Source organism: Pleurodeles waltl, chromosome 1_2, assembly GCF_031143425.1.
Source record: "Pleurodeles waltl isolate 20211129_DDA chromosome 1_2, aPleWal1.hap1.20221129, whole genome shotgun sequence".
In the NCBI taxonomy this organism is placed as follows: Eukaryota; Metazoa; Chordata; class Amphibia; order Caudata; family Salamandridae; genus Pleurodeles; species Pleurodeles waltl.
Window position 1 is genome coordinate 928,825,700 of NC_090437.1, and position 23,791 is coordinate 928,849,490.

The 23,791-nt window shown below is 40.7% G+C and overlaps 1 protein-coding gene and 1 long non-coding RNA gene across 4 annotated transcripts in view; one reads left to right on the plus strand and one right to left on the minus strand.

Annotated features, from left to right (window-relative positions):
• The window catches only part of LOC138246181 (uncharacterized), a 156,946-nt gene that overhangs the window by 114,776 nt on the left and 18,379 nt on the right, over positions 1-23,791 (plus strand). The gene's annotated exons all lie outside the window — the stretch shown is intronic.
• SLC7A2 (solute carrier family 7 member 2) overlaps positions 11,712-23,791 on the minus strand; it is a 395,073-nt gene continuing 382,993 nt past the window's right edge. For all 3 annotated transcript variants that reach the window (XM_069200480.1, XM_069200498.1, XM_069200491.1), the window contains 2 exons: positions 20,426-20,534; positions 11,712-19,173 (listed from right to left, as the gene is read on the minus strand). In XM_069200480.1, coding sequence (XP_069056581.1) covers positions 18,977-19,173; positions 20,426-20,534 — 306 coding nt within the window. In that variant the 3' untranslated portion in view covers positions 11,712-18,976. The remainder of the gene's footprint in view (positions 19,174-20,425; positions 20,535-23,791) is intronic.

Below are 23,791 nucleotides of genomic sequence, written 5' to 3' on the forward strand. Positions count from 1 at the left end.
GTACAGCCCCACTCATGTGCAAGTGCATGCCCCCTCCCTCCCATCCTGTCCAGGACGGCCCATCAGCCTGGTGATGGCTCATCAGAATGTGAGTGGCCCACCAGGTGAATGTGTTTGACTGTCTAGATGGAATGCTCTAAGCCCAGCTCTCACCCATCCTAGATGTGCATTGGAGGCAGGCAGCAGGCACACAGGGCTTAAGAGCAGAAAACTGCCAACTTTCTAAAAGTGATATTTTTTAAGTTGTAATCATAAATTCCACTTTACCATCGGTACCAAACACAACGGTCCTACTCCTTCTCAATCAAGAATTACACTTAATAAATGCATTAAGGAATCCCTAATGTTATCCTATGAGAGGGATAGGTCTCACAGTAGTGAAAAACACATTTGGAAGTCTTTCACTACCAGGACATGTAAAACTAAATTGTATAAGTCCTGCCTTTTACTTACTGCACAATGTGCCCTATAGGCTACCTTAAGGGTGTCATGCGTAATAAAAGGGTATTTTAAGGCTTGGCAAACTGCCAGTACAGGCTCTGCAGTGGCAGGCCTCAGGCATGTTTAAAGGGCTGCATAAGTGGTTGGCACTATCAGTGCTGCAGGCCCACTAGCAGCATTCAATTTACAGGCCCTGGGCACATATAGCGCACTTTACATAAGTAACTCAGATATGCCAATTGTGGATACACAAATATTACCATGTTTTAGGGAATTGAGCACATGCACCTTAACACTAGTTAGCAGTGGTAAAGTGCCCAGAGTCCCAAGGCCAGCAAATTCAGATCAGCAAAAATGAGGCAACTCAGGCAAAAAGTTTGGGAGAAGACCTAAGTCTGTCAGGTCTAACATTTATATATAGTAGCCATCTGGAATGTCATGTCTGGATAAGTGAAGAAGCTGCATTTTCATGCTAAAGGCAGATTATGTGCCAAAAATGAATAATAGTCTCACATGGTCACCAGTCTAAACCAGAGTACATTGCAAACAGCACATTTAATAAAACATTTCTGCTATTGATAAATGTTGATGGTGTGGTAGAGCACAAATCACATTGTCTCATAATAAGTTCTGCATTCAGTAAATGTCGATACCCTGGGGTATTACATTTACCGGGTGCAGTAAATACCTCCTATCCTGAGTCTTGTAGGAGGGAAAGAGGCATAAAGTGGAAGCAGCATTTCTTTGCACTAAATCCAACTTGTTTTATTTTTTTTGTGGCCATTTTACCAACCGCCTCCCCAAATTTTTGTCAAAAGGAGTATTTCTAGAGAAAATAGTGGGTGTTTGGTAATTTACGCATATAGATATTACCGCACACTGAGGCGAATATGCAACTATTAATTATCTTGCAACTAAGTTCTGATCCATGTGCAAACTTCTATTTGTGAAGATGTCATATTTGTCTCCACTGCTCATAATAAGGGAAATATATATGGGGATGTTTTGAGGACTTTTTTAAAACTATCTTTTCTTCTTTGTTTTGTAATATCAGCTTTTTGTGTTTGTTTGTAAGTGCATATGTTGCTGGTGATTTGGGTTAAAGTGACTAATTTAGGGTTTCCTATTTTATATTGAACCCGTCAGATGAATCATAAAATAAAATAAGTCTGAATTTGCAAAAAGATAAACTGTCCCTTGTTTGCTAGCTAGGACTGATCAACACATATTTGCTGTTTTTGAACTATTATATTCCATAAATAAGTAATCCCATCAATTGGACCCACTTTTGGCTGAGCCTCACTGTTTGGAAACCACTGGCCCTAGAAAATCATTATGGATACAGATTTAGACAATTGTACTTTTGGAGGACTTAACCTAACACAGGTATGACCAAAATAGACATACAAGAGTAATCAATGAAAGGCTACCTACTAACTTTTAATAGTAGCCCCATAATACTTATGTTTGCAATAACATATGGATTAGGTGTCCTCCAAACTACTTTTTTGCTTCTGAAAAGATTATGTTGAACCACTATGAAGATTAATAAAACCATCAATTTCCATACTGTGTCTGCAAACATGAGCCAAGGGAGTTTGGTTTGAGTTGCCTACGTTGGGGAAATATTTTCAGCATTTTATCCTGTAAAACGTTAGCACATTGTTTAAGAAGAAAGAAGTGGACATTCCAACATGGATTGTAATTGAAAAAAATATATTAGTAATCTTCACAAGGTACCTAAAATAGATTAACGAGTGTACACACACCAAGTTTATTGTTAAATGGAACAGTTATTTACAGTTAAAATGATAACTTCAGTGGAATTTTGAGAAGACAGGACCTTTCTTCTATTTGGAATATTTCATACAGTATAATAAGAGCATAAATAATATTCTTGCAAAACTGGGTCACAAAAGGTCTGATCGGATTGATCCAGAACCATAAAGGGAGTAAACCACAATACATTTTAGAAATACATAGAAGATATTTCTGATAGGAGATAAAGAAGTATGGAAAACTAAGAATCATATTAAGAAAGTTTTTAATGTTAAGGAGACTGGATCTTAGGGAAGATGAGATTGGTTTAGAAATTAGAAGACTTTTTAAGGGTGCAGGAATCAGTGTCTTTATATATGGGAAATTAGGACAGTTTTCTATCAATGTCTTTTTAAGTCATCAAAATGGTTGAAAGAGTTTGAAGAGACACATTGTGTTCAACAGTGGAACGCAACATTGTTATTGAATACTGAAATGCAGACAGACATGTCAAAGAGATTAACTCAGCAAAAGATTTGTAATAGATTGCATAGACACTCGTGATATAAGAAAATACATGAAAGTTAATTTACTCTGACAACTGTTGGAAAAGAAGAATGAAGCAGACTGTTTATATGATGAGCTTGTACCAGAGTTTCATCCTTTTGGAAGATGGTCTTTGATAGATTTTGCTTTGTTGTAAGAGAGGAGAAGGAATCATTAAATAAGATGATTATCAATAATGGGGGTGCCTGATATTACCTTACAGAAATCCTTAACAAAATTATGGCTTTCTTGACACATAAGAAACGCTTTTTTCTTAAGTGGATATTTAATAAGCTAAACTTGACAATAGATCTGGTGAGCTTTTTATGTTAACAATTCTGGAATGGGTTACTTGTATAAAACATATTGGATTTTTTAGATGGAGTTTCAGATCAGTTTTGCAACTGATATCCTTGACAGAATGTGTTATGAAGAAATGCAAAGCCAAAAAAGTAAGTTGCTTTCCTAGCAGCAATTATGATGAGACTAGGCCTGCTACCTCAAATCCCTTGTACAGGTACATTATTACAGCAGGTAATCACTCTAGTTCAGAGTTAAGGAGAGTGGTTCCTTACCACCTAAAAAAATGCATTTTCTTTCATCCTGGTTTGTCTCGAGTAAAAGGTAACATGGCTGATCTTGGCAGCTCTAAATAAGCAACATGATCTACAACAATTGTTGTGCACCTACGGTCCACATAGATGCAAAAAGGTGTTCTGCAAATAGCAGATACTGATTTACAGATGAAAAGTCTGGCAGCATTTACGCTTAGACTTCCTGTGGAAAGTCTAGAAATGTTACAACTTTTCCAATACCCTGTGATTAGGAGTAGAAGTGGAAACCCTGTGTTTCCTGAGAAGGGCAGTTGAGTTTATATGGGTAAGGATGTACCCACTGAAATGTAGACCTATGGGTATGATGTACAAAGTTTTGCGAGTTGTAAACCACTCACAAGATGACTTGCGACCCTTAAAAACGGGCTTGTGTGATGTATCATGTGTTGCTAAACTTAGGTGTGGAAAAATCACACAGTATGCCAAATATTTACATATTTCTATTTTTGAATTTTTTTAATAGCCTTTCCTACATTACGATTTCCAATAACCAAATCACAATTCATATGTACTGACCATTCACAAATAGTCACAAAAATGCATATACCATGTGCAAATTAGCATGAATTAGCATCAAGGTGAAGCAGGTGGTAACCAGGCACAAAGTATAAAAGCTCTCCCAAAATACAATGCAAACTTTTACAATACTATGCTATGTTGGAGAGGATCTGCATCCCAGGAGTGCAAAGAGAGGAGACATGTTGCAAAATATATTAATAAGAAAAGGCATGCTAGTTGGCACCTAGGGTTACAACCCAGAGCTTACCGGATGGGCACGTCTTGCGCTGCCTGACGTGGAATGTCAGGGGGCTGGGAGATCCGCACAAGCGACGCCACATTTTGGCGTATCTAGAACGACACAGGATACACATTGCACTCCTACAGGAGACACATTTTACACCCGGGAGGGGAGTCGCATTCGAGGATCGCTGGTCCTCTTACAGCCTGCACTATGCTTACTCTTCGTACTCCAGGGGCACTTCCACGCTCATACGTGGGGGTACCCCCTATATTCCACTGGGATTCAGAAATGACACGCAGGGCAGGTACACCATTATTTTGGCCGGGTGCTGCAGTACTCCACTACCATAGTCAACTGTTACGCACCTAATGCGATGACCCTTCCTTCTTTGGCACCATATGGAGCTGTGTTGCGGAGATAGGCTCGAAATACCTAGCATGGGGCGGAGATTTCAATCTGGCACTGGACTCCTGGGAGGACAGGGAGACGGGGGCGACGCCCCATCACCATAGGGAAGCGGAAAGACTTAGGGCAGACATAGTAGCGCACAACGTGGTGGACGGGTGGAGCTGGTTACACCCATGTGATAGGGAGGGCACATTTTACTCCGCGGTACACTCAGGCTGGTCTAGCTTAGACTATTGGCTTATTTCCCGATCCATGGTGCCATGGCTTATGGGGGTCACACACATGGCTTGCACGTATTGTGATCGCTCCCCGGTTGCGCTCGAGCTGAGGCTCCCCCTCGCATTGACCCCTCTTATATCGTGGTGCCTATCCCCCACTACGTCGGTGGACAATGCTTTTTGTAACCAACTATGGACCGAGATAACAGATTTTTTTTATAGAAATAAGGGTGCTGTGGACAGTGTTGCGATAATCTGGGAGGCCGTTAAGGTCACCTTAAGGGGATTCTGTTTAGCCAAGGTCATAGGCATTTTGATAGACCTCCGAGCCACTCTTGATAGGCTGGAGTTGCAACTTAAAAGACTTGAGTTGGAGCGGGTGGAGGCACCCTCGGCTGATGTTGCACGACGCTTGTGGGAAACCCTCACTGAGTTTCAGGAATCTGCAGAACGTGAGGTGCTATTTAGAGGCAAGTATGCTCGGGCCCACTCCTATAGGGAGGGTGAGAGACCCGGTAAGTCCCTTGCCCATACCCTTTGCGCAGCCCGACCGGAGAATACTATACTCGAATTCTCTGATATCTCTGGCCACCTGCTTAGGGATACCCCTGAAATGCTTAAAACCTTTGCTGACTATTACCAGCATTTATAATCCTCTACTAGATTGGACCCTCCGGATGTCAATGGTTATTTGACAGAGGTGGCACTGGCCTGGCTCAGTGGTGCGCAGTGAGATTTTCTGGCGGCTGAACTAGAGCACAATGAAATTCGGGAGGCCAGGATGCAACTCCAGTTGGGTAAGGCCCCAGGGCCCGATGGCATTCCAGCCAAGGTTTATAAAAACCTATGTGGACATACTCGTTCCATGACTGGGGGAGGTCTATCATGAGGTGCAACAGGTGGGAATCCTCCCACCTACCAGGAGGGAGGCTCTCTTAACTACCAGCCTGCTACCAGCTGCGATTCATATCGTCCATTGTCCCTTATAAACTGTGACGTTAAGATTCTGGCGAAGGTGCTTGCTAATCGCTTGAGTCTCCTGATGAATTTTTTGATTAGGCCGGATCAGTCCGGATTTATACCGGGCAGGTCTACTGCACATAATTTGCGCCATTTCTTTGCTGTCCAGCAGAGTATGGAACCAGAGATCCCAGCGGTGGCTGTTTTTTTGGATGCCGCCAAGGACTTCGACACCCTTGAATGGGAGTACTTAATTGCAATATTAAAACACATGGGCTTCCCCCACATGTACCTTTCTTGGATTGCCCTCCTGTACTCTGGCCCACTGGCCACTGTGCAGATCAACTGCCATCGGTCTGCGCTGGTTTGTGTCAAGAGGGGCACGAGACAGGGGTGCCCGCTTTCGCCATTGCTCTTTGTCTTGGCGATGGAGCCTCTGGCAGCAGTGATCCGCCAGCATTATACCCACTATGCAGTCCGTACCCCTTCCAGGCATATCCTAATCTCGCTATATGCGGATGACGTTACACTATATTTGAGAAACCCTCAATCCTGTACGAGAGTTTACCAAATTTGGCTACATGCCAGGAATACGAGCTAACTGGGGGAAGTCGCAGATATATCCCCTGACTGCTTGCACAGCACCACATTGCTCGGATTTCCTCCTTCAGTGGTCAAATACCTCCCTCCGATATCTGGTCATAGAGGTTACTCGAGATAGACACGAATTAATGCGCCTGAATTATGGGGTACTACTAGATAATATACAAGCGATGGTCACACGCTGGATCGCCCTGCCCCTCTCTCTCTCGGGATGCATATCATTGATGAAAATGATTATACTCCCTAAACTCATCTACTTATTTTTAAATATAATGTTCCCCGGCCCGACCTTTTTTTAAAGAACTGAGAACGCAGATGATTATATTGCCTTGGGCTGGCAAGCAGCCGTGCCTAAAATGGGAGATTATGACACAGCCCTTTGTGTGTGGGGGCTTTGAAGCCCCAGATTTCGAACTGTATTATCACTGCGCACAGGCGCAATTTGCGCATTACTGGTACAATCCCCCCGTACATGGCACATTTGGCAGTAGAGCATGGATATATGGCGCCGGTCCCCAGCTCAACTTATCTGAGGCCGGACCTCGCTGTCACTGGTCCTTGGGACTCGACAGTGGGATGTACGCACCTAGCCTGGAAAAAACTAGCCACCCGAACGGGCAGCAATCTGCTATACTCGCCGGCTATGCCACTCTTAGGGAACAAGGTGGTCTCAATGGCGTGAGAGTCGGAGGGTGCGAGACTGCTCACTAAGCTTCATATTCTCACATGGGGAGATCTCTATGCGGCCTCCCGCTTTCGCGAACAAGGTGCTTTCTCTCCGGATGGCCCATTCCCCCCGCTGGAGGCCTTCTTATATTTCCACCTTTGGCGCTCCGTTAGAGCCCTTTCGCCCTCTTTCCCTGCAGATCCGGCCTGTCTACACGCGTTTCATACACTTCTGCAGTCAAACTCACTGCAGCACCTAGTCTCAATACTTTATTATTCGGTTCAGCGGGATCAGCTGATCCTTGAGAGGGAGCACGTGGGGGGTAGGAGGAGGAGCTGCAGCTGCAGCTGCAGATCACAGGAGCTCAGTGGTCATATTGCTGTCAGCAGACGGGGAAAATTACAGCTGGCAGTAGATTGCGGATCATACACTATAAATATTTGCACCGTCTTTACCACACCACGGTGAGGCTTTGTCGATACAATCTTTGAGCTACTGATAACTGTGATAGGTGTGGAGCGGGTGGGGCTGACTTCCTCCACCTGGCCTGGTCCTGCCCGCATTGCTGGACTATTGGAGGGAGGTTAGTGAGGCATTCTCTGTTATGGTGTCCACTCCATTGACACTCACACTGCTGGTCGCACTACTGAGGCACACCGAGGCGATTGCCCCTGGCTACCGTAGATATGTCAGTTTCACTCTATTATTGGCTAAGCTAAGGGTGGCTGCAGGTGGGGTTGAGGGAGAGCTCCCAAATTCAAAAGACTGGCTTGTTATATGGTAGGATGCAGCTGGAGACATATGTCGAGCTGCAGCCGCCCTCATCTTGCCGTAAAGATATTTGGGCCCCATTGTATGCATACCTGCTTCAGCATCAGGATCATATTGCTGCTTTGTCTTCACTGGGATCCCCCCTGGGCGATGCAGGACTTATGAGACGCGAGGAACTTGAGCACTGAGATGGATTGACGAGGGCTGTGTCTTCTACATCTGGAGGGTCTATGCCGGAGATGCATTGAGGGAACGCTGGCATGGCTTCTGTGTGGCCTCTCCGCTGCAGAGTGCACTGATGACTACTGAACACTTTCATTTGTTGTGCTATGCTTTTGTACAATCATTTAATAGGGATGGGATGTAGCTCAGGAGGGTTGTTATATGTTGACTGTTTTGTCATGGATTACGATGTATTTACTGCAAACTTAATTTAAAAAAAAAAAGCCATGCCAGTTGAATCTGTTCCTGAAGACTCCGACAATAAAGAGGAACACTCTCCTTGACCTCCACCATAGAACAAGATGCTACAAGAGCTTCTGAGGAAAGTGCATGCAGGTTTGAGGTTACAATTACATTTGAGGTACATATGCTGTTTGAAGGTATATTGTTCTGTTGATTTCATTCTCAATAATTTCTTTATACGTGACATTGGTTTGTAAAACAAATACAACAGAAGCTTTCCAATTGGCTTTGCTTTATAAGCCATTTTAGATATAAGTAATTTTAATTTCTGTAACATGGATTTATATTCAATCAAGATATGTTTTATGTCTTGAACTTCTACAAACAGCTCTTTCTATTGCATGTGGTGTTGCCCTACACTCACACATCCCACTAATGCTTTTTCTAGTTGAAGTAGCGCACAGCTTGGATGTTACACACTACTAACACTTGGTGCTCTTTCACTTTCTATTGGAACATTATGAGACATACTAGCTGATTGAACTACCTGCATTTCCTTAAGGGTGTGTGCCACTTGTACTAGAGAACTGGCTACATTCATCACTTTGATGAACCATCTCTATCATGATATTTACTAAGCATCTACACATTGTTGTAGCAGTAGATGCCAGCCTTTCAACAAAATGGTCTATAGTCAGTAGATGGATTTTTGTGTGTCTTTACCCATGCCTCTTTGCCTGAGTCAGTAGCAATAACTTGGCATAGATCATTCCCTGCTTTTGGTACATCTTAATACTGAATTAGACTCAGGTACGGTTCTCCCAACCTCCTCAGCCCTTCTACTGAACTCACAAGTTGTTTTTGATACTGCATTAGACTCAGACATGATTTTCCAACCTTCTCCAGCAACCCTTATACTGAACTCACAAGTGGCCCTGCTCTGTTTTCATTGTATAAGTAGCAAAGTATCTAAAACATCGAATTGTGATGCTGCAGGAATACCAACAAGTCTGCCCCATAATAAATCACTAACATCTTGCCTAGATGCCCTACTTGTCTGTATACATACTGATGCCTTGTCCTGTTTCTACTCCTTTGAGATGTTTTAAGATTAGGTGTTACAGTGGAAATAGAAACGTGTTGTGTGGGAATGGATAACAATAATTCATTTTCTAAATAATGTCCTCTCCTCTGGAGGCTGATAAACTTTCAGTTGCTACTGGCTCAGGCATCGCAAGGTGTTCCTCAAATATCTGTCTCTGTTCTCTGGTTTGGTGGCTCTGTTTGGGGATACATTATTTCGTATTTAATATTATGTTGTTTTAAAATAAATATAATATTTACATATGTATATTTTATTTTTTCTTTAAATATAAACTATGTTTTCCCTTCGTTATTACTAATTAGATTACTGATTAAGTTTGCCATAATGCATGGTTGTGCAATAAGTAGCATTGAGCACGAAACGTAATTCCAATTTCTTTATACAAAATTACTTATGCGCATATTCTGTAAATAAAAACTATCTTTGTGAAAAAAAAATTGATTTAACATACATGTTGATTAACATCTTGAAGCTGATGTATCAATTGATGATACTCCAGACACTGCCTCTGGTTGTAAAGTGTATTAAATTAATTGGTTTATTGCAGATGGTGGTGCTTCTGTGCTGGGTCCCGCACCTGTGGCTGCAGGCTCCTGCCTCATGTTGGAAAGTTTTTCTTTTGTCCTGGACCTTAGATCATACCAGTGTTTCCTCATCTCCACCATGCTCCTGTTGGTGACCCCATAGCAATAACTACACCTTGTATCAAACCCTACTTTTCTAATGCCTCTGAAATAGTGAGGTATTTTATTCTTCCACCAAAATTTCTAATTATTTATCACTGACGTTTTCTTTTCTTCTCTCCTGTGGCTCATGGCTTCCCATTCTGTAGCCTTCGAAGGATACACAGAAGGATTGGAAACGTATGGTCCTCTCGCAGACTTTAAATTAATGTCTCTGTGACACTTTTTGTGTCTGTGATGTCATCATTCATTGTCACTGCGAACTTCACAATTTGCGGCTTATGCCTCACAATTTTCACTGAACACCAAATCACAAATTGGAAATCATTTTTAAGCAATAGCGTATATTAAGGAATTATTATTTGTTAATGTTGATGCGTTGCAATTCAGAAAATGCTATTAATTAAATATTGCTTTTTCTGATTTGCAAATTCATAATTTTATACATTGGGCCCCACGTGGGTATTCACGTCACATTATTTATGGTATGAGCTATGGTTGTGAGGTAACAGAAAACCATTCATTTATGGAAGAAAAGCTACATCTGGAGTAGAATACACCGCTGGATTACTTTCACTGCAGTGTCCCTGCAGCAAATTCCACCAGTGAATTATCTTCCTCATTTAGCATTGCATCGAGAAATTAAAGGATTTTGCAAAGAATGCATAATTCTAAATGAAGCCGATAGTGCCAAAAAAACGAAGTAAGTATGTAAATTGAGGTGCATATTTAAGAACCCCCATTGCCACTAGAGCCTCAATTTATGTGACGCTCCAATTGCGCTAATCTCTACTCCATATTTACAAGGACGTGTAATGCCACTTTTTGTGGCGTTACACCTCCTTGTAAATATGGGTCCCTCCAACGCAGTTTTCTGCATCAGAGGGGTGTGCAATGTATGTTGCTCTGGGCGCGCCACAGCAACACCCATTGCATTTTGACACAGCCTCAGATTTACGAGGCCACAATCTAACGCTAACCCAGGGGTGGCGTTAGGAAGGTGAAACGAGGAGAAATACTTTACGCCTCTTCATTTTTTGCTTTTTCTATGCATGCTTTTCAGAATGATGCTTTATCACACACAGAAGTGCCAAATCACTATTAGGGATTGTTTATGTGCAGGAAGGGACACCTTCCCGGACATAAACAATCACACCCCTCACTTAACGCAGACATCCTTGCACGATGGAGCAAAGATGCCTGCGTTGGTGCTGACAGCTAAATTTAGCACCAGCGCAGGGGACAACAGAGGGGTGCGCCGTATTCAATTAAATACTGCGCATCCCTCCGTTGTGAAAATGACAGAGCGCAGAGCTTCCAATTATAGCGCACAACAACTCTCCGTCATTTTCCTGTAAATATGGGCCTTAGTGTGAAACTACTCAAACACCCTATCTCATTGAGCTATCACACAGAAGGTTACCTTGCGTGAGATTCAACGTATTGTCTGCCATAGAACAATACTGTGGAGTTATTAAGAAATAGGCATGCACATATAAATCTGTGATTTGCGTTCTCCTCCATGCTTGTTACTGAGGATTTTTGTGAACCCAACCTAAATCAGGCATCTGTCTTTGGCATTAAATAACTGCTTTGTGAACTGCCCTCAAAACCTTTAGTTAAGATTACAAAACTATAGGGTTACAAATCAATACTAATGTCCTACATATTTTCTAAATTTATTTAAAAAATACAGAATGATGCATGATTGCAATAAAAAGAAACATATTTTACAATGAGCGAAGAAGCAGCAGAAAATCACTGATTACAGATTCGGAACAACAAACAGATGACAGTGTTGGGAGCATTTATTTAATCTGCAAGCCGGATGTATGCAGTTACTATAAATGTACATTAAACACGAGATTTAATGCATCTGTGTTAATCTGTGTCATACTGCAGACGTGGCTGTGTGAGCACTCAACACTTTGTCACGTTACCACCCATCAATGCATTATACAGTGTGGAATAAAACACGCTTTTTATGGTTAAGACAATCAACATATAAATTGAAGTGAAAGTGACACACGAAAACATATTAAACTGTTTCACAATCCCACAATCTAAAAGCTGCCAAAAAACAATTTAAGTTTTTGGCAACATCTGACACAAGAAAATAGAAGGCCTCAAAGAAGTTACACACTTAAAATATCTATACACCTGAGCAGCCATGTTTCCACACTGTACAATATAGGTCTAATTTGGCTCCCAAAGGGCAGAGCCCTAGAATACTCTTAAGAACAGATATACAGAAACCAAAATGGTCCTCTGTGGATTGAAACACCACTGAATGCAGGAAAGCTTCAGTACTAAATAATAACATTCTCTGAAGAACCAACCTTGGTACAATCAGGTGCTGAGACGTAAATCTAAATCAAATAACAGACGAGTATCACAAATTTATGTATATTAACAATGTTCAAGTCAGACAGAATTGCATCAAGGTGTGCAGCTATGCTGGTAAAGACCTGCAGACACAGATTGCATTATATCTTGTATCACCTTTGTCTTTATAACTTTTGGATAGCAAAATGACTTAAACCCAAAAAACATGGAAGGGTGGCCAAAGTCTCTAGCCAGCCCAGTTCGGGGGAACAACTAATTAGAGATACTACATCTCTACACGAGGCAAAACACCAGGCACATCATTCACGAATGTATAGATTGGACACCCATAAACTTCAGGTCAAGTATAGGGTCCTTCATGTATCTGATGGGTTTATTTTGTCTGCCGCTCACCCTGCTTCGTTTCTTTGCTAGTAACAGTCTGGTTAGCACTTTAATTTAATCTGTTCTACTAAACACTTAAGAAGCACATATAAACAACTTTACTTTGAACAACACTCAATTCTCTCCTTGATGCACTATTTGTCATGTTGGGTCTGCCTTTAAGATTTGATTCACAGTGTAAGTTAAATGCATAAAAACAATCATATACTAGACCAAGGTTCCTTACATGAAAGCTGGTGTAATTTCTATTTACAGAAAAAAAGTTACGTTTAAAACAGTGAGATTGCAATACTCCGAGTAGGAGGTAAAGCAGAAGATAAGGACATTAATTAGCCCCACCAGTCCTATATTCTCTATTATGTATACTATGTACATAGCTATTCTATACTAGCAGGTGTCATTGAGAAACCTTTACAACTACACAATTACAGTTAGAACTATTTAATTGAGTGAATGAGCATTTTGAACTCAACACTTGCCAAGTCATTAATTAGGGAACTATGGGCCAGATGTAGGAAACACTTTGCGAGTCGCAAACGGCAAAATCTGCCGTTTGCGACTCGCAAATGCGTGTTTCCTATGCAGAAATGCATTTTGCGAGTCGTTACCGACTCGCAAAATGCATTTCCGAATCGCAAATAGGAAGGGGTGTTCCCTTCCTATTTGCGAGTCGCAGTGGTATGCAACTCCATTTGCGACCGCGTACGCGGTCGCAAATGGAGTCGCAGTTACCATCCACTTCAAGTGGATGGTAACCCACTCGCAAATTGGAAGGGGTCCCCATGGGACCCCTTCCAGTTTGAGACTGGACCCCAAAACATTTTTTCAGGGCAGGGAGTGGTCCAAGGGACCACTCCCTGCCCTGAAAAAACCGAAACAAAAGGTTTCGGATTTTTTTGAAATGGAGCTCGTTTTCCCTTAGGGAAAACGGGCTACATAAAAAAAAAAAAAAATGCTTTATTGAAAAGGCAGGTCGCTAACATGGAGGCCTGCTGACGTCAGCAGGCCTCCATGTTAGCGAGTGCCTATACTCGCAATGGGGCCGCAATTTGCGACCCACCTCATGAATATTCATGAGGTGGGTCATTGCGACCCCATTGCGAGTTGCAGACGGTGTCTGAGACACCGTACTGCATAGCAATTTGCGACTTGCAAATTGCGAGTCGCAGGGACTCGCAATTTGCAAGTCGCAAATTGCTCTCTTCCTACATCTGGCCCTATGTCAATACACACACCAGCTGATACAAATATAATAGTAAATACTGTAGGTTAAAATTAGTAATTCATGCTACCTAAGAATATTCATAGAATAAAATAACAGGCACTTGACATTGTTTGGTTTGAATTTATGACTTAGGAGGTGGTTACTTGAGGACAGGTCATATCCTTACAGCAAATATAGAAGTTTGTCAGACAGGATAAAGCAAAGAATAGGTGTGAAGAAGAAAAGCAATACAACAGGAAAATCCCCCACCTAGTCAGTTCAAACACTCTGAGAATCAATTCACATGTAGGATATCATGGTAAAAAGCAACTTTAGGTAGCGCATGTATGCGTACATGAAGCAGACAGTGAATGTCTATGAATGAAGCCAAGAAGCACAACGTGGTTATCTAGGGATAAAGACAGGTGGCGCAATATGGTTGAGGTGCCAATGTTATGTGATGGAACAACTCTTCAGGTGCAGCCTTCCATTCCACCAAGGGGCCAGTTATTATTTGGATGGAGTGGTATTATCAAGAGGGATACCCACTCTCGATTCCAAGTTGATTGGGTGTGTACTCGCACCCAGTAAATCCACTTGTTTTCCACACAGATCCTCCTGTTGAAAGAAGAAGGAATTGTTGTACATGTCAAAACATGTGAGAAAGGTCCTGATAATCCTGTTAATCCCCATCAAAAACTTGCGGTACAGGGGCAGGAGAGCCAGTCAAAAACAGTCATTCCAGTGCTGGTATCCCCATGCCTCTCTCCATGGTGCAACTTCTAATCGCACCTTTTGCAAATATGGTTTGGGCTCTGGGACGAAAAAGAATCCTCAATGCCATAAATAGCAGGTGTCAGTGTTTACTTTCTGGTAGTAACAAGACTTGCTTTGTTGGTTCGGTGCTTCCAAGAGTAGTGTGAGGTAATACCAAGTAGCTCCAGATGATCGATCCCATGGCATCGAGCCAATCATTACCGGCCCTGGCGCAGTTTATTGGCTAGAATTAGAGCTGCAGGGGAGCTTTATATTTGCTCTAGGCTGTCTTGTTAATCAGTATTGTAAACCACAGTGGTTTGTTAAACAGTGCGAGGAATTGGCGTACCTTATGTATTAGTTTTAAGGCGGGGGCTCAAAGATGTTGGCCAAGGACTTGGTACTGGCAGTTCCAGGATTTGATTTGAGAGCAGAATTTCAAGACTGTTAACACGTTGGTAGTTCTCAGCCATCCAGTCATGAACTGATATCCACTGGCGGGTGTGTTTGTGGTTTGAATGAATCAGTGGCTCCATATACTAAATCATACGCCTATATGCTCACAGTCAGTTCAGACGATCTTAATATGCCCCGAGATGCCCCAGGAAGATATTAAACAAGACTACTGTGAACTGCAATATTCAAAGCTAACCTTGTGTCATCGATATTGGGAGGTTTTTATTGTAACTTGAGCACTGTCTGTCCAGCTCCCTCTGTCAGTGTGTTGCATCTGTTATTGCTTCCATTGTCTGGGTTTGTACTGAATTTCTTTGAGGAGGTGTCAAAACACCTGTTTTCGCAGGAGAAATTTGAGGGCAGTCTCCCATTGAGTAAACATACCAAATAATGACCAAGGGTCAGATTACAGTTTTCAGCGGCCCGTCCCCTTTTGCACCAAAATGTTTGGATCGCATGGACTGCACTGTAACCAATGCATTTTTGTTCTAGTTTTGGCACAAACTTTCTGGGGCAAAACAATTTTGCACTCATCAGTTTGCGCAAATGACAACTTTGTACTTTTCAGGTTAGGAAAATGTTGGAATAGTCTATACATTTCGGCCTCTGATACCTTGGGTAAAGCATGTGCCTAGTTCTTCGTTAGTTTGACTCGGCGTGGCTCGAAGCTTTTGTTAAATAGGCTTCTCCTATTTGCTGAACTGGAGGCTGAGACAAAATGTCAGATTATTTGTTTCATAACATTCTTTGCACCATTAATTCTGTTTTGCCACCATGTAATATGGAATGTACTTTCGAAAGGCACCTAGAGAAAACAATTTCAGTTATGGCAGCAACCATTGCACTCACTGTCCTTAAATGTTGCAGAAATGGTATTAGGATGAGGGTACCCAAGTCCTCTGGGCAGTATTTGGCACAGCGATCCTCGTGGGATGCCACCGTTGAGGTCTGTCACAACCAGGGCCTTAAATGTTCACAGGTTTTTCGGCACAAACTGTTCTCTAACTGACTGAACATCTGCCTTGTCAGATGCAAAACCTAGTCAGAGGCAAGAAGGCACTATTGCAATGTATTAATACAAACTATTTTACCATATTATCTTGGAGGCAATGGTCGCATTCGCTTAGAATTTGCAATATTCTATAATGTAAATTTGTAAACTGAAATATACATTTTGATACGCAACCTATTGTCCATATACTATAATTTTTATTGGTGCCAGTCCAAAGCTTGTGCCACTGAACTGCATTACATTCGCACCCCTCGGAATTCCCATGTACTTGTCCCTTACTCATTAGTAAAATAAAATAGTAGGTGGGGAAAGGCAACGTCCATTGGTTTAACATAGTAATCAAAACATACACTGAACTGATACATTTGGAACACGAGAGAAGAGACAAGTATTGACCAGAAGCCATAAACCACGGTCATTGTTTTGAATAAAAAAGGATAATTCAGACCAGATTTTTATGCTGTATTCTACCGCCCTGCCGGCTTGAAGGCAGGACACCTCCAGCAGTACCCATATGCGTTGTGGAGAAAGAGTAGGGGGTGTAGGGCAGAGCACGCCAGCAGGCGCACACAAGGCTACAGTGTGTCGTCATTGTTTATTGATTAATTCTTTAGTGACTCAGGTATGTATGTAATACAACTGGAACACTGAAGAGAATGGCTGCGCTAGATACTTCGTTTTGGCGACTGGTGATGGTGTAATTTGCTACATTTTACAGTATATGTTTGTGGTCTACATGTTATTTGGTTATTAATTTACATTATTGTTGACTAAAACATACACATTGTACCCATCTAATGCAGAGGTGAGATTTCATTACCTTGCTGAAAGCCTGCATAGATCTTGAAAGTATACACGGTAGTGTGGCGTATTACATGGAGCTTCAGTCAAGACTTAACAATCCAGCCAACACGCCTCTTTTCTGTATCCGTGACCAGTGCACACACTTGCTCCATGAAAGATACAGACAACAATTAATGTTATTTCTACTTCTGGCTCTGCACATTGCCAACCCACCGTGCCTTATGAAAATGTTGAAGCACATCATTGTATTCTACAAGGAACTTGCTATTGACTATGCAAAGATGATGCTGACATGTCCTGCCTCCATGAGCGGTATTCATCTATGATGTCCCTCAAGGCACACTGAACATCTATAACTGGTCTCTCAATGACAGATAAAAGATATTATTATGGTTTGTCAGGTAGAGATGATATATCTTCATCTGGTAAAAAAACAAACTGCGCTATCCCCGTTTAGAACACTATTTATAGTAGAGTGTTTGTTTGACACTTTACAGAACTCTATGGACCTTTTGAAAAGAAGTGGAACTTAACGTAGATCCATGCGGGTCTCACACTTGGTTTATCATTCTTCAATTGAACAGACCACATTACTTCAGCCAAGGGGTCCTTCAATACTTTTGTTTCTTTAGGGTAACCTCAAAAGCTGTTAAAACAGATAATTTCCAGTTTCCAATTGGCTTCCATATTAAAAAGTAACAACGTAGTCTTTAATATTGCATCAGAGGTGATGTAATGGAGCATTAAGCAGTGTATACACCAACCCACTGTGAAACAACTCACAGAGAAATATTTAAGGATGACTATGTGGATTAAATTCCATAAAATTATAACCAAAACAAAGATTTCTGGGGATTCTTTGAAGTCATTGACAATAGCATCTTGACAAGATGCATTAGACATATGCACTACTGAACAAAATACATTATCCCATAGTTTGGCTCAGTAGGGCACAATTCTTTAGGTGCACATTCACAGTTATAATCATGTTGCTATACAGTAATGTTTCCAGTAATAATTGCACATAAAATAGCTTAGTTGTTATATTTTTCATGAAACCCAAGAATGCATTGTTTATATATGTAACTGCAATTTGGTGGAAGAAACGAGCTTCCACAAACCACATTTTTGTGGTGACACGAAGCAGGCACTTTCAAAGTCTAACAAAGCCCTTGCTTGTGGGCTTTTCTGCAAACATTCAGAACTCATGTTAGATGCACTGATGGTTGATGTGGGCCAACTAGCTGCGTATATCTCCTGCTGATGTATAGCTCTACTATGGCTTAGGAGGCACATTCAGGGCCCAACCCCAGTTTGGTACTCAATGATTCCCAATTTCATATTAAGTGAAAACATATAATATAATATATATTCATTGCCTTTATCTTGAAACAACCAACTCAGTAGTAGTCTCTTCGAACCGGCTAGAGTTTACAATACAACAGGGGTAGGAAAGTAAGTTGTGGCTTGGCTCCACAGCCAACATTTCTAGTAAGAAATTAATGGCTTTTTGACGTTATGGAGAAAGAGTACAAAATGCTTAATTTAAGTCAACATTTGCTGTTGTGAAATATTTACAATTAAACAAATATACAAAAAATCTATTTAAAACATCTAAGAAAAGGTCAGCTTTCTTATAACTGAGAATTGGAACCGTTGCAATATACCCTGGTCAATATTTCATATGTGCTAACCGGTTTACTGTAAGGTTTAAGTTGTTATGGCTTACCTCATCCTAAAGACATAAATTAAATATTTTTTATGTGTTGTAAACAAAAGATACCAGTATTCACAAGAAAGTGACTTTCTTGTCCACTAATTTACTGTTCTAGGGAAAAGTATAATACAACAGACTACTAATAAAAGTCGTTAATAAGACCGGCCAAGAAACATCTGTCGAGAAGCCAGTTAGTAGACAGTTTGCCAAAACCCAACCCATTACTGGGAACAACTTAATAGCATTCGAAAGTACATGTTCATAATCTGTAGTAAACGCATGACAATGTATTCCAACAAAAACTGCGTCATCGTTCACCACCTAACAATGACATGCTCTTCACGGCTCAGCAGGGTCCCCCTGCACTTCGAAGATACTAGCATTCACTTGTTCTTTCATGTGAAATGAAGTGATCAGTCTCTTTTGAAATGTCTTCTTCATCTGCTTCTTTTGCACAATTCTTCACTTCTGAATGACCGTTCATGTGTTCATCCTCAACTTCATCCTCTTCATTGTTGTCAGGGTTTCCTTCAACACTATGTCGGATTCCATATGCAAAGTAAATGATGAAACCTTTGTAAAAGAAAGCAATATGTAAGTATGCTAACAGTGATGAACCTCAAGCAACCCTTTTCATTAACAGCATAAACATCATACTCTTATTGGTGTTCTAAACACAGGTCTTGGACCTTGGGGAGAAAATCAAAGAAAAGTCATTTTTCTTCTATAAAATAATGCTCTAGGCACACTATTCAAAGCTGAGGTTTGCTTTGTATGACTTGTATCTTAGTGTCCCCACAAAGGAATGCATTTCTAAAGCTGAATTATCTCAGTCCCGATCTTTAGGATCGGGTTACCACACCTCAAAGACATTATGTGAAAACCAAGCCACTCTAAAAGAAATATTGTAGAGGAACATCCAAAATGAAGAAATATGAATGTTCCAAGTAATAATGCAACAAACAGAGAACGCTGAACAAATATATATTTGCAATTTTGTATTTAAATGCAATTGACTTTAATTAAAAGGGTTACGTTTTGGCATTAGGCTTAGGGTAAGGGTTGTAAATGGAGTTGGATTTAAGGCTAGAGGTGGAAGTAGGATTACGTTGAGGGTAAGGATTTCTCATAGAGTTAGGGTAGGGATTAGGACTATGGCTAAAATAATGGTTAAGGGTTAATGTTACCATCAAATTTGGCTTGGGGTAGTAGTAGATTAAATCTAAGGATTAGGATTGCATCTGTATTTGCTTATAATTGCACTCTTTATGTTGCGAATGTCATTATTGGCAACCTATGTCAAAGGAAAAAATAGTTATGATTTATTCATTTTCTATTCATAATTGTTGAATATCTTGTGTAATTCTTCATTCACTCTGGACTCTAACTCATAGATTTAGATGAATTAATCGACAGAAACTCTTTTAGGGACACACATGGGCTACAGTAAAGCTAATGTACCCTGGATGATTGGCAGACAGATTTATATACAACCTGAGTCTACTGAGCACCTATGATAAATTCTTTATTGTACATCAACATAATCCCTTGCACATTAAACATTCACATAGTCTGTTGCAATGAGTTTTTCAATTTCAGACCTTAAGTATAACTTTCAAGTCTAAAAATAGAAGTAGATGCCTAAGGCCCTCTATTCACAAGCCTGGAAAATGGTTCTTTGTGAAGAAGATGATAAAAAAATAAACTAATTAAAAATGACTGACATGCCGGTAAAAAAAGAGATATTTCCAGGGGGAGCCCCTATAGCCAGAGAAAAAGAGATAGTAAATCCACAGGAGGATTACTTTAAGAAAAGAAGTCATACCCAAAGCCATCCAGATGCTAAATCGAATCCATGTATCCCCACTTAATTGCACCATCAAGTAGACGTTCACGAGGACGCTGAACACTGGTAGGAAAGGCAAAAAGGGAACCTGCAGAGAGACACAATAAAAAAAAGAACAAACATTACTGTTGTGTGGATTTTCATAATATATGTACGTGATCCAAAAGCCCTGCAAAGATCACTCACAAATGGCAATAATTCTGGAAATGGGTCTTGTTGAACATCAAAAGCAGCTATTTGAAGCCAACAGGAATTCAAGCGGGAATATTTTCAAATAAGTTATGATAGAAATAAAACACATTTCCTTCTTGTAATAGGCATTCTAATTGATGTTTATATCAATGGATTATTTCAACAAAGCTCATAAGGACACAGACCCCTTCTAAAACATCTGAGGCACTTGTTATAGCATTTTAAGATTCACACAGCCCTGAAGCACTGGCCATACTTTAGGATAACAAATGTAAGGCTCAACAAAAAAAACGAAAAAAAAGAGAAGTCAAAAGAAAATTATATTATTCCCATAATTACAATCAAAACCGATGCAATGACCATGCCACCACAGTTATCAGAGCTTCACTCATTAATGTTCTGTCCCAGTAATTAGCTTGGTCGAAGGACTTTCCAGGTTAAACCCTATATTAATTAAAAAAGGAAATAAAGTATTCTCTCCCAATACAAGACTGTGAAAAAGGCATAGTTTCAGTTTTGAGCAAAGGCCCAGCTTTTAAAGCTAAGGCCTTCCTTCCTCCAGAAGGCCTGGTGCATAATACAGTGGGCTTTGAATTTAATCCTAAACTCCATGGTGAGATAGCGGAATGCGTTTAAGAGATCTCTGCTCAGGGTTCAAGTGAACATCTAGTCTGGTTGTCTGATTTTGTACCAGTAAATTGAGTTTTATGGGGAAGAGAATATCAGTTACATTGCAGTTTATGATTCGTATAATGTCCAGGGACCTGGGAATCTGAGGACATCCAGCGATAAATGAGTTTGTTGTTTTTCAGGGCTTGAAGGAGTTTGGCAACTTTGATAAATGATTTTATTTGGTGGTAGGGGTTGGCTAAGCTCTGAGTTGCAAACCATACACTGATGCTTGTTCATAACTTCGGACTGGGGTTTTCATCAGGATTGTGGGTCACACAGTAGTAGTGTATTTGCCTAGAGTTCACTTAGTACTAGGTGCCATAAGAATTAGAGCTGCCCCTTCCTTCTTCAGGATAGGAGAGGTACCTCTGTTTCATTCAGTGGTAAACATTAGGGGTGGGGCTAGTTTCAATTTTATCATCAAAGTTGGGAAATGGCAGGACCTTTGCATAGGATGAAGTCAGGTTAAGTTTCCAGACTTTGTCCAAGTTAGCTCAGGCACAGTTAAGCCCAATTTTCTGCTTTCCCATGGGCAGGACATTCTTCTACAAGACATCCTATTGATCACTGGCAGCCTGCCTTGGGCAGACAAGGTGGTGCCATGGGCCTATGACTGCTGATCAGGGGACAGTAGTTGTAGCAGCTCGGAAGTGGCAGGGGTCTGTTTGATGAGAGAGTGTGGCCAGGCCAACTCTGAACACTGATCCGTGTGGAAGTCTTAAAGCACCCTGGCACTGCTGCAGGCAGTGACGGACCTCTGACTGTGCCACATAGCAGTGGGAATGGTTTCTGTCAGCCACATGGGAATGTTAACACTGCTCCTATTTCTTTTTTACATTTGCAAAACTGCCAATCTTTCAGAACAATTTGCTAAGTTGCAAATCCTTTGTATCAAATGTCACCCCTCTGGTAAATATGACACCGGTTGTTTCTGATGTTGGCCTGGTACTCAATATCATGTAATGTAGAGATAAATCTATGTGTTATCAGAAAGCAATAGGAGAGGTGATATTGGATTTCCTAGGACAAAAAGGAGCATACAGATGCTAATTATCATGAGTGACAGAGAATATTTATGTGATACGCTGCAACAAAATCTCAACCTAGAGGATTTAATTAATCAAATTCTGATATAAAGTTGTGGCTAAGTAGAAATAAACTGGCCACTATAAGGCTGATTGTTTGTTTCCCATGCACTCTCTTAGCCTTGAAAACAGTGCAGAGGATGTGAATATATCCCTAAGCATCAATGCTCCATAACACTTTCCTGTGCTGTTTCTTACCCTGTGTTCTGAGGTGACTTTACTCTGTGAAAAAGCCTTCTGCTGGGATTCCATGAATCATGTTTGAAAGAAAACAGTTTTTCTTTGATTTTCCCATAGAGGTTATGGAAGGCGCTCCAGAAGCTCAAATGAGCACATATTTTCTGTAAGTTTACAATATCTTTCTCAGCCATATGAGAATGAAGTCTGACAATCTCAGTAAAACATGTACTTCCAACAACAGCAGCCTGTCATTTGATTACCTTGTGCTCTACTGCAGTCTCCCTGAGTTTTTTAAAGAATAACTAGAGCGCTAACATTCTTACTTAAGGCAAAAGTGTGTCATGCCTGAAGCTATCTTGATTGCATCAATCTGGTAAAATGAAAACATTTAATTTAGAAAGGAACACAATGAGGGGTTCATTTTGTCATAGAAATTATGGTTAGTGCTGCAGAAAGAAAAATTAGAACATGTTTTCAGTGAGTTCTCAAATACCTTTCTCTTCTATTTCTTTAAACCATTCTGACATACAGACTGAAACATGCACTTTCAACACCAGCAACACACTGGCAGTTAACTCCCTGGTGATCAGCGGCTACTATATTGTTCAAACGAGCAACTAGAGTGATAACGGTGTTAGAGAACAAATATTATTAATAACATTGTGACACTAAAATGAAATTAAATAACGTGTTTAAAATGTGAGATACTGAAAACGTGTGGTTTGGAAAACATGACCACTCTGGTGGCAGCCATAATCTAGTTAGACATAATAATAAATAACTGTCTAATGAAATGTATTTTGTATGTTCATAATTAAATGTACTGAAAAAGGAATATTAATATAAACTAAAAGGATTAATAGTTTGAATATTATGAAATGTTTTATGCTGCATGTTTTAGCATTCGTTTTAAAAAGACCTTGTGTTAGTAAAATAAAGCAGCAAAGTTTAAAATGCTAACACTGTGAAAAAACATTTTCTAAGCATCCTGTGTGACTTGTTTACCGTGGAAAAGTTATGTTGTTATGTTGTAACATTTGTTTGTCTTCCTGCGAGATAGTGTGTGTCTAGAACAATAGTTTTATGTGCAGTCTGCAACAAATGTATTCTACTGCAGAAACTGGTGACTGCTGGGAGCGAAGATGAACCAATGGTGAATGCAGAAAATGAGAAAAGATACTTTTGGAACGTGGAGAAAATGCAATAGGCTCTGACT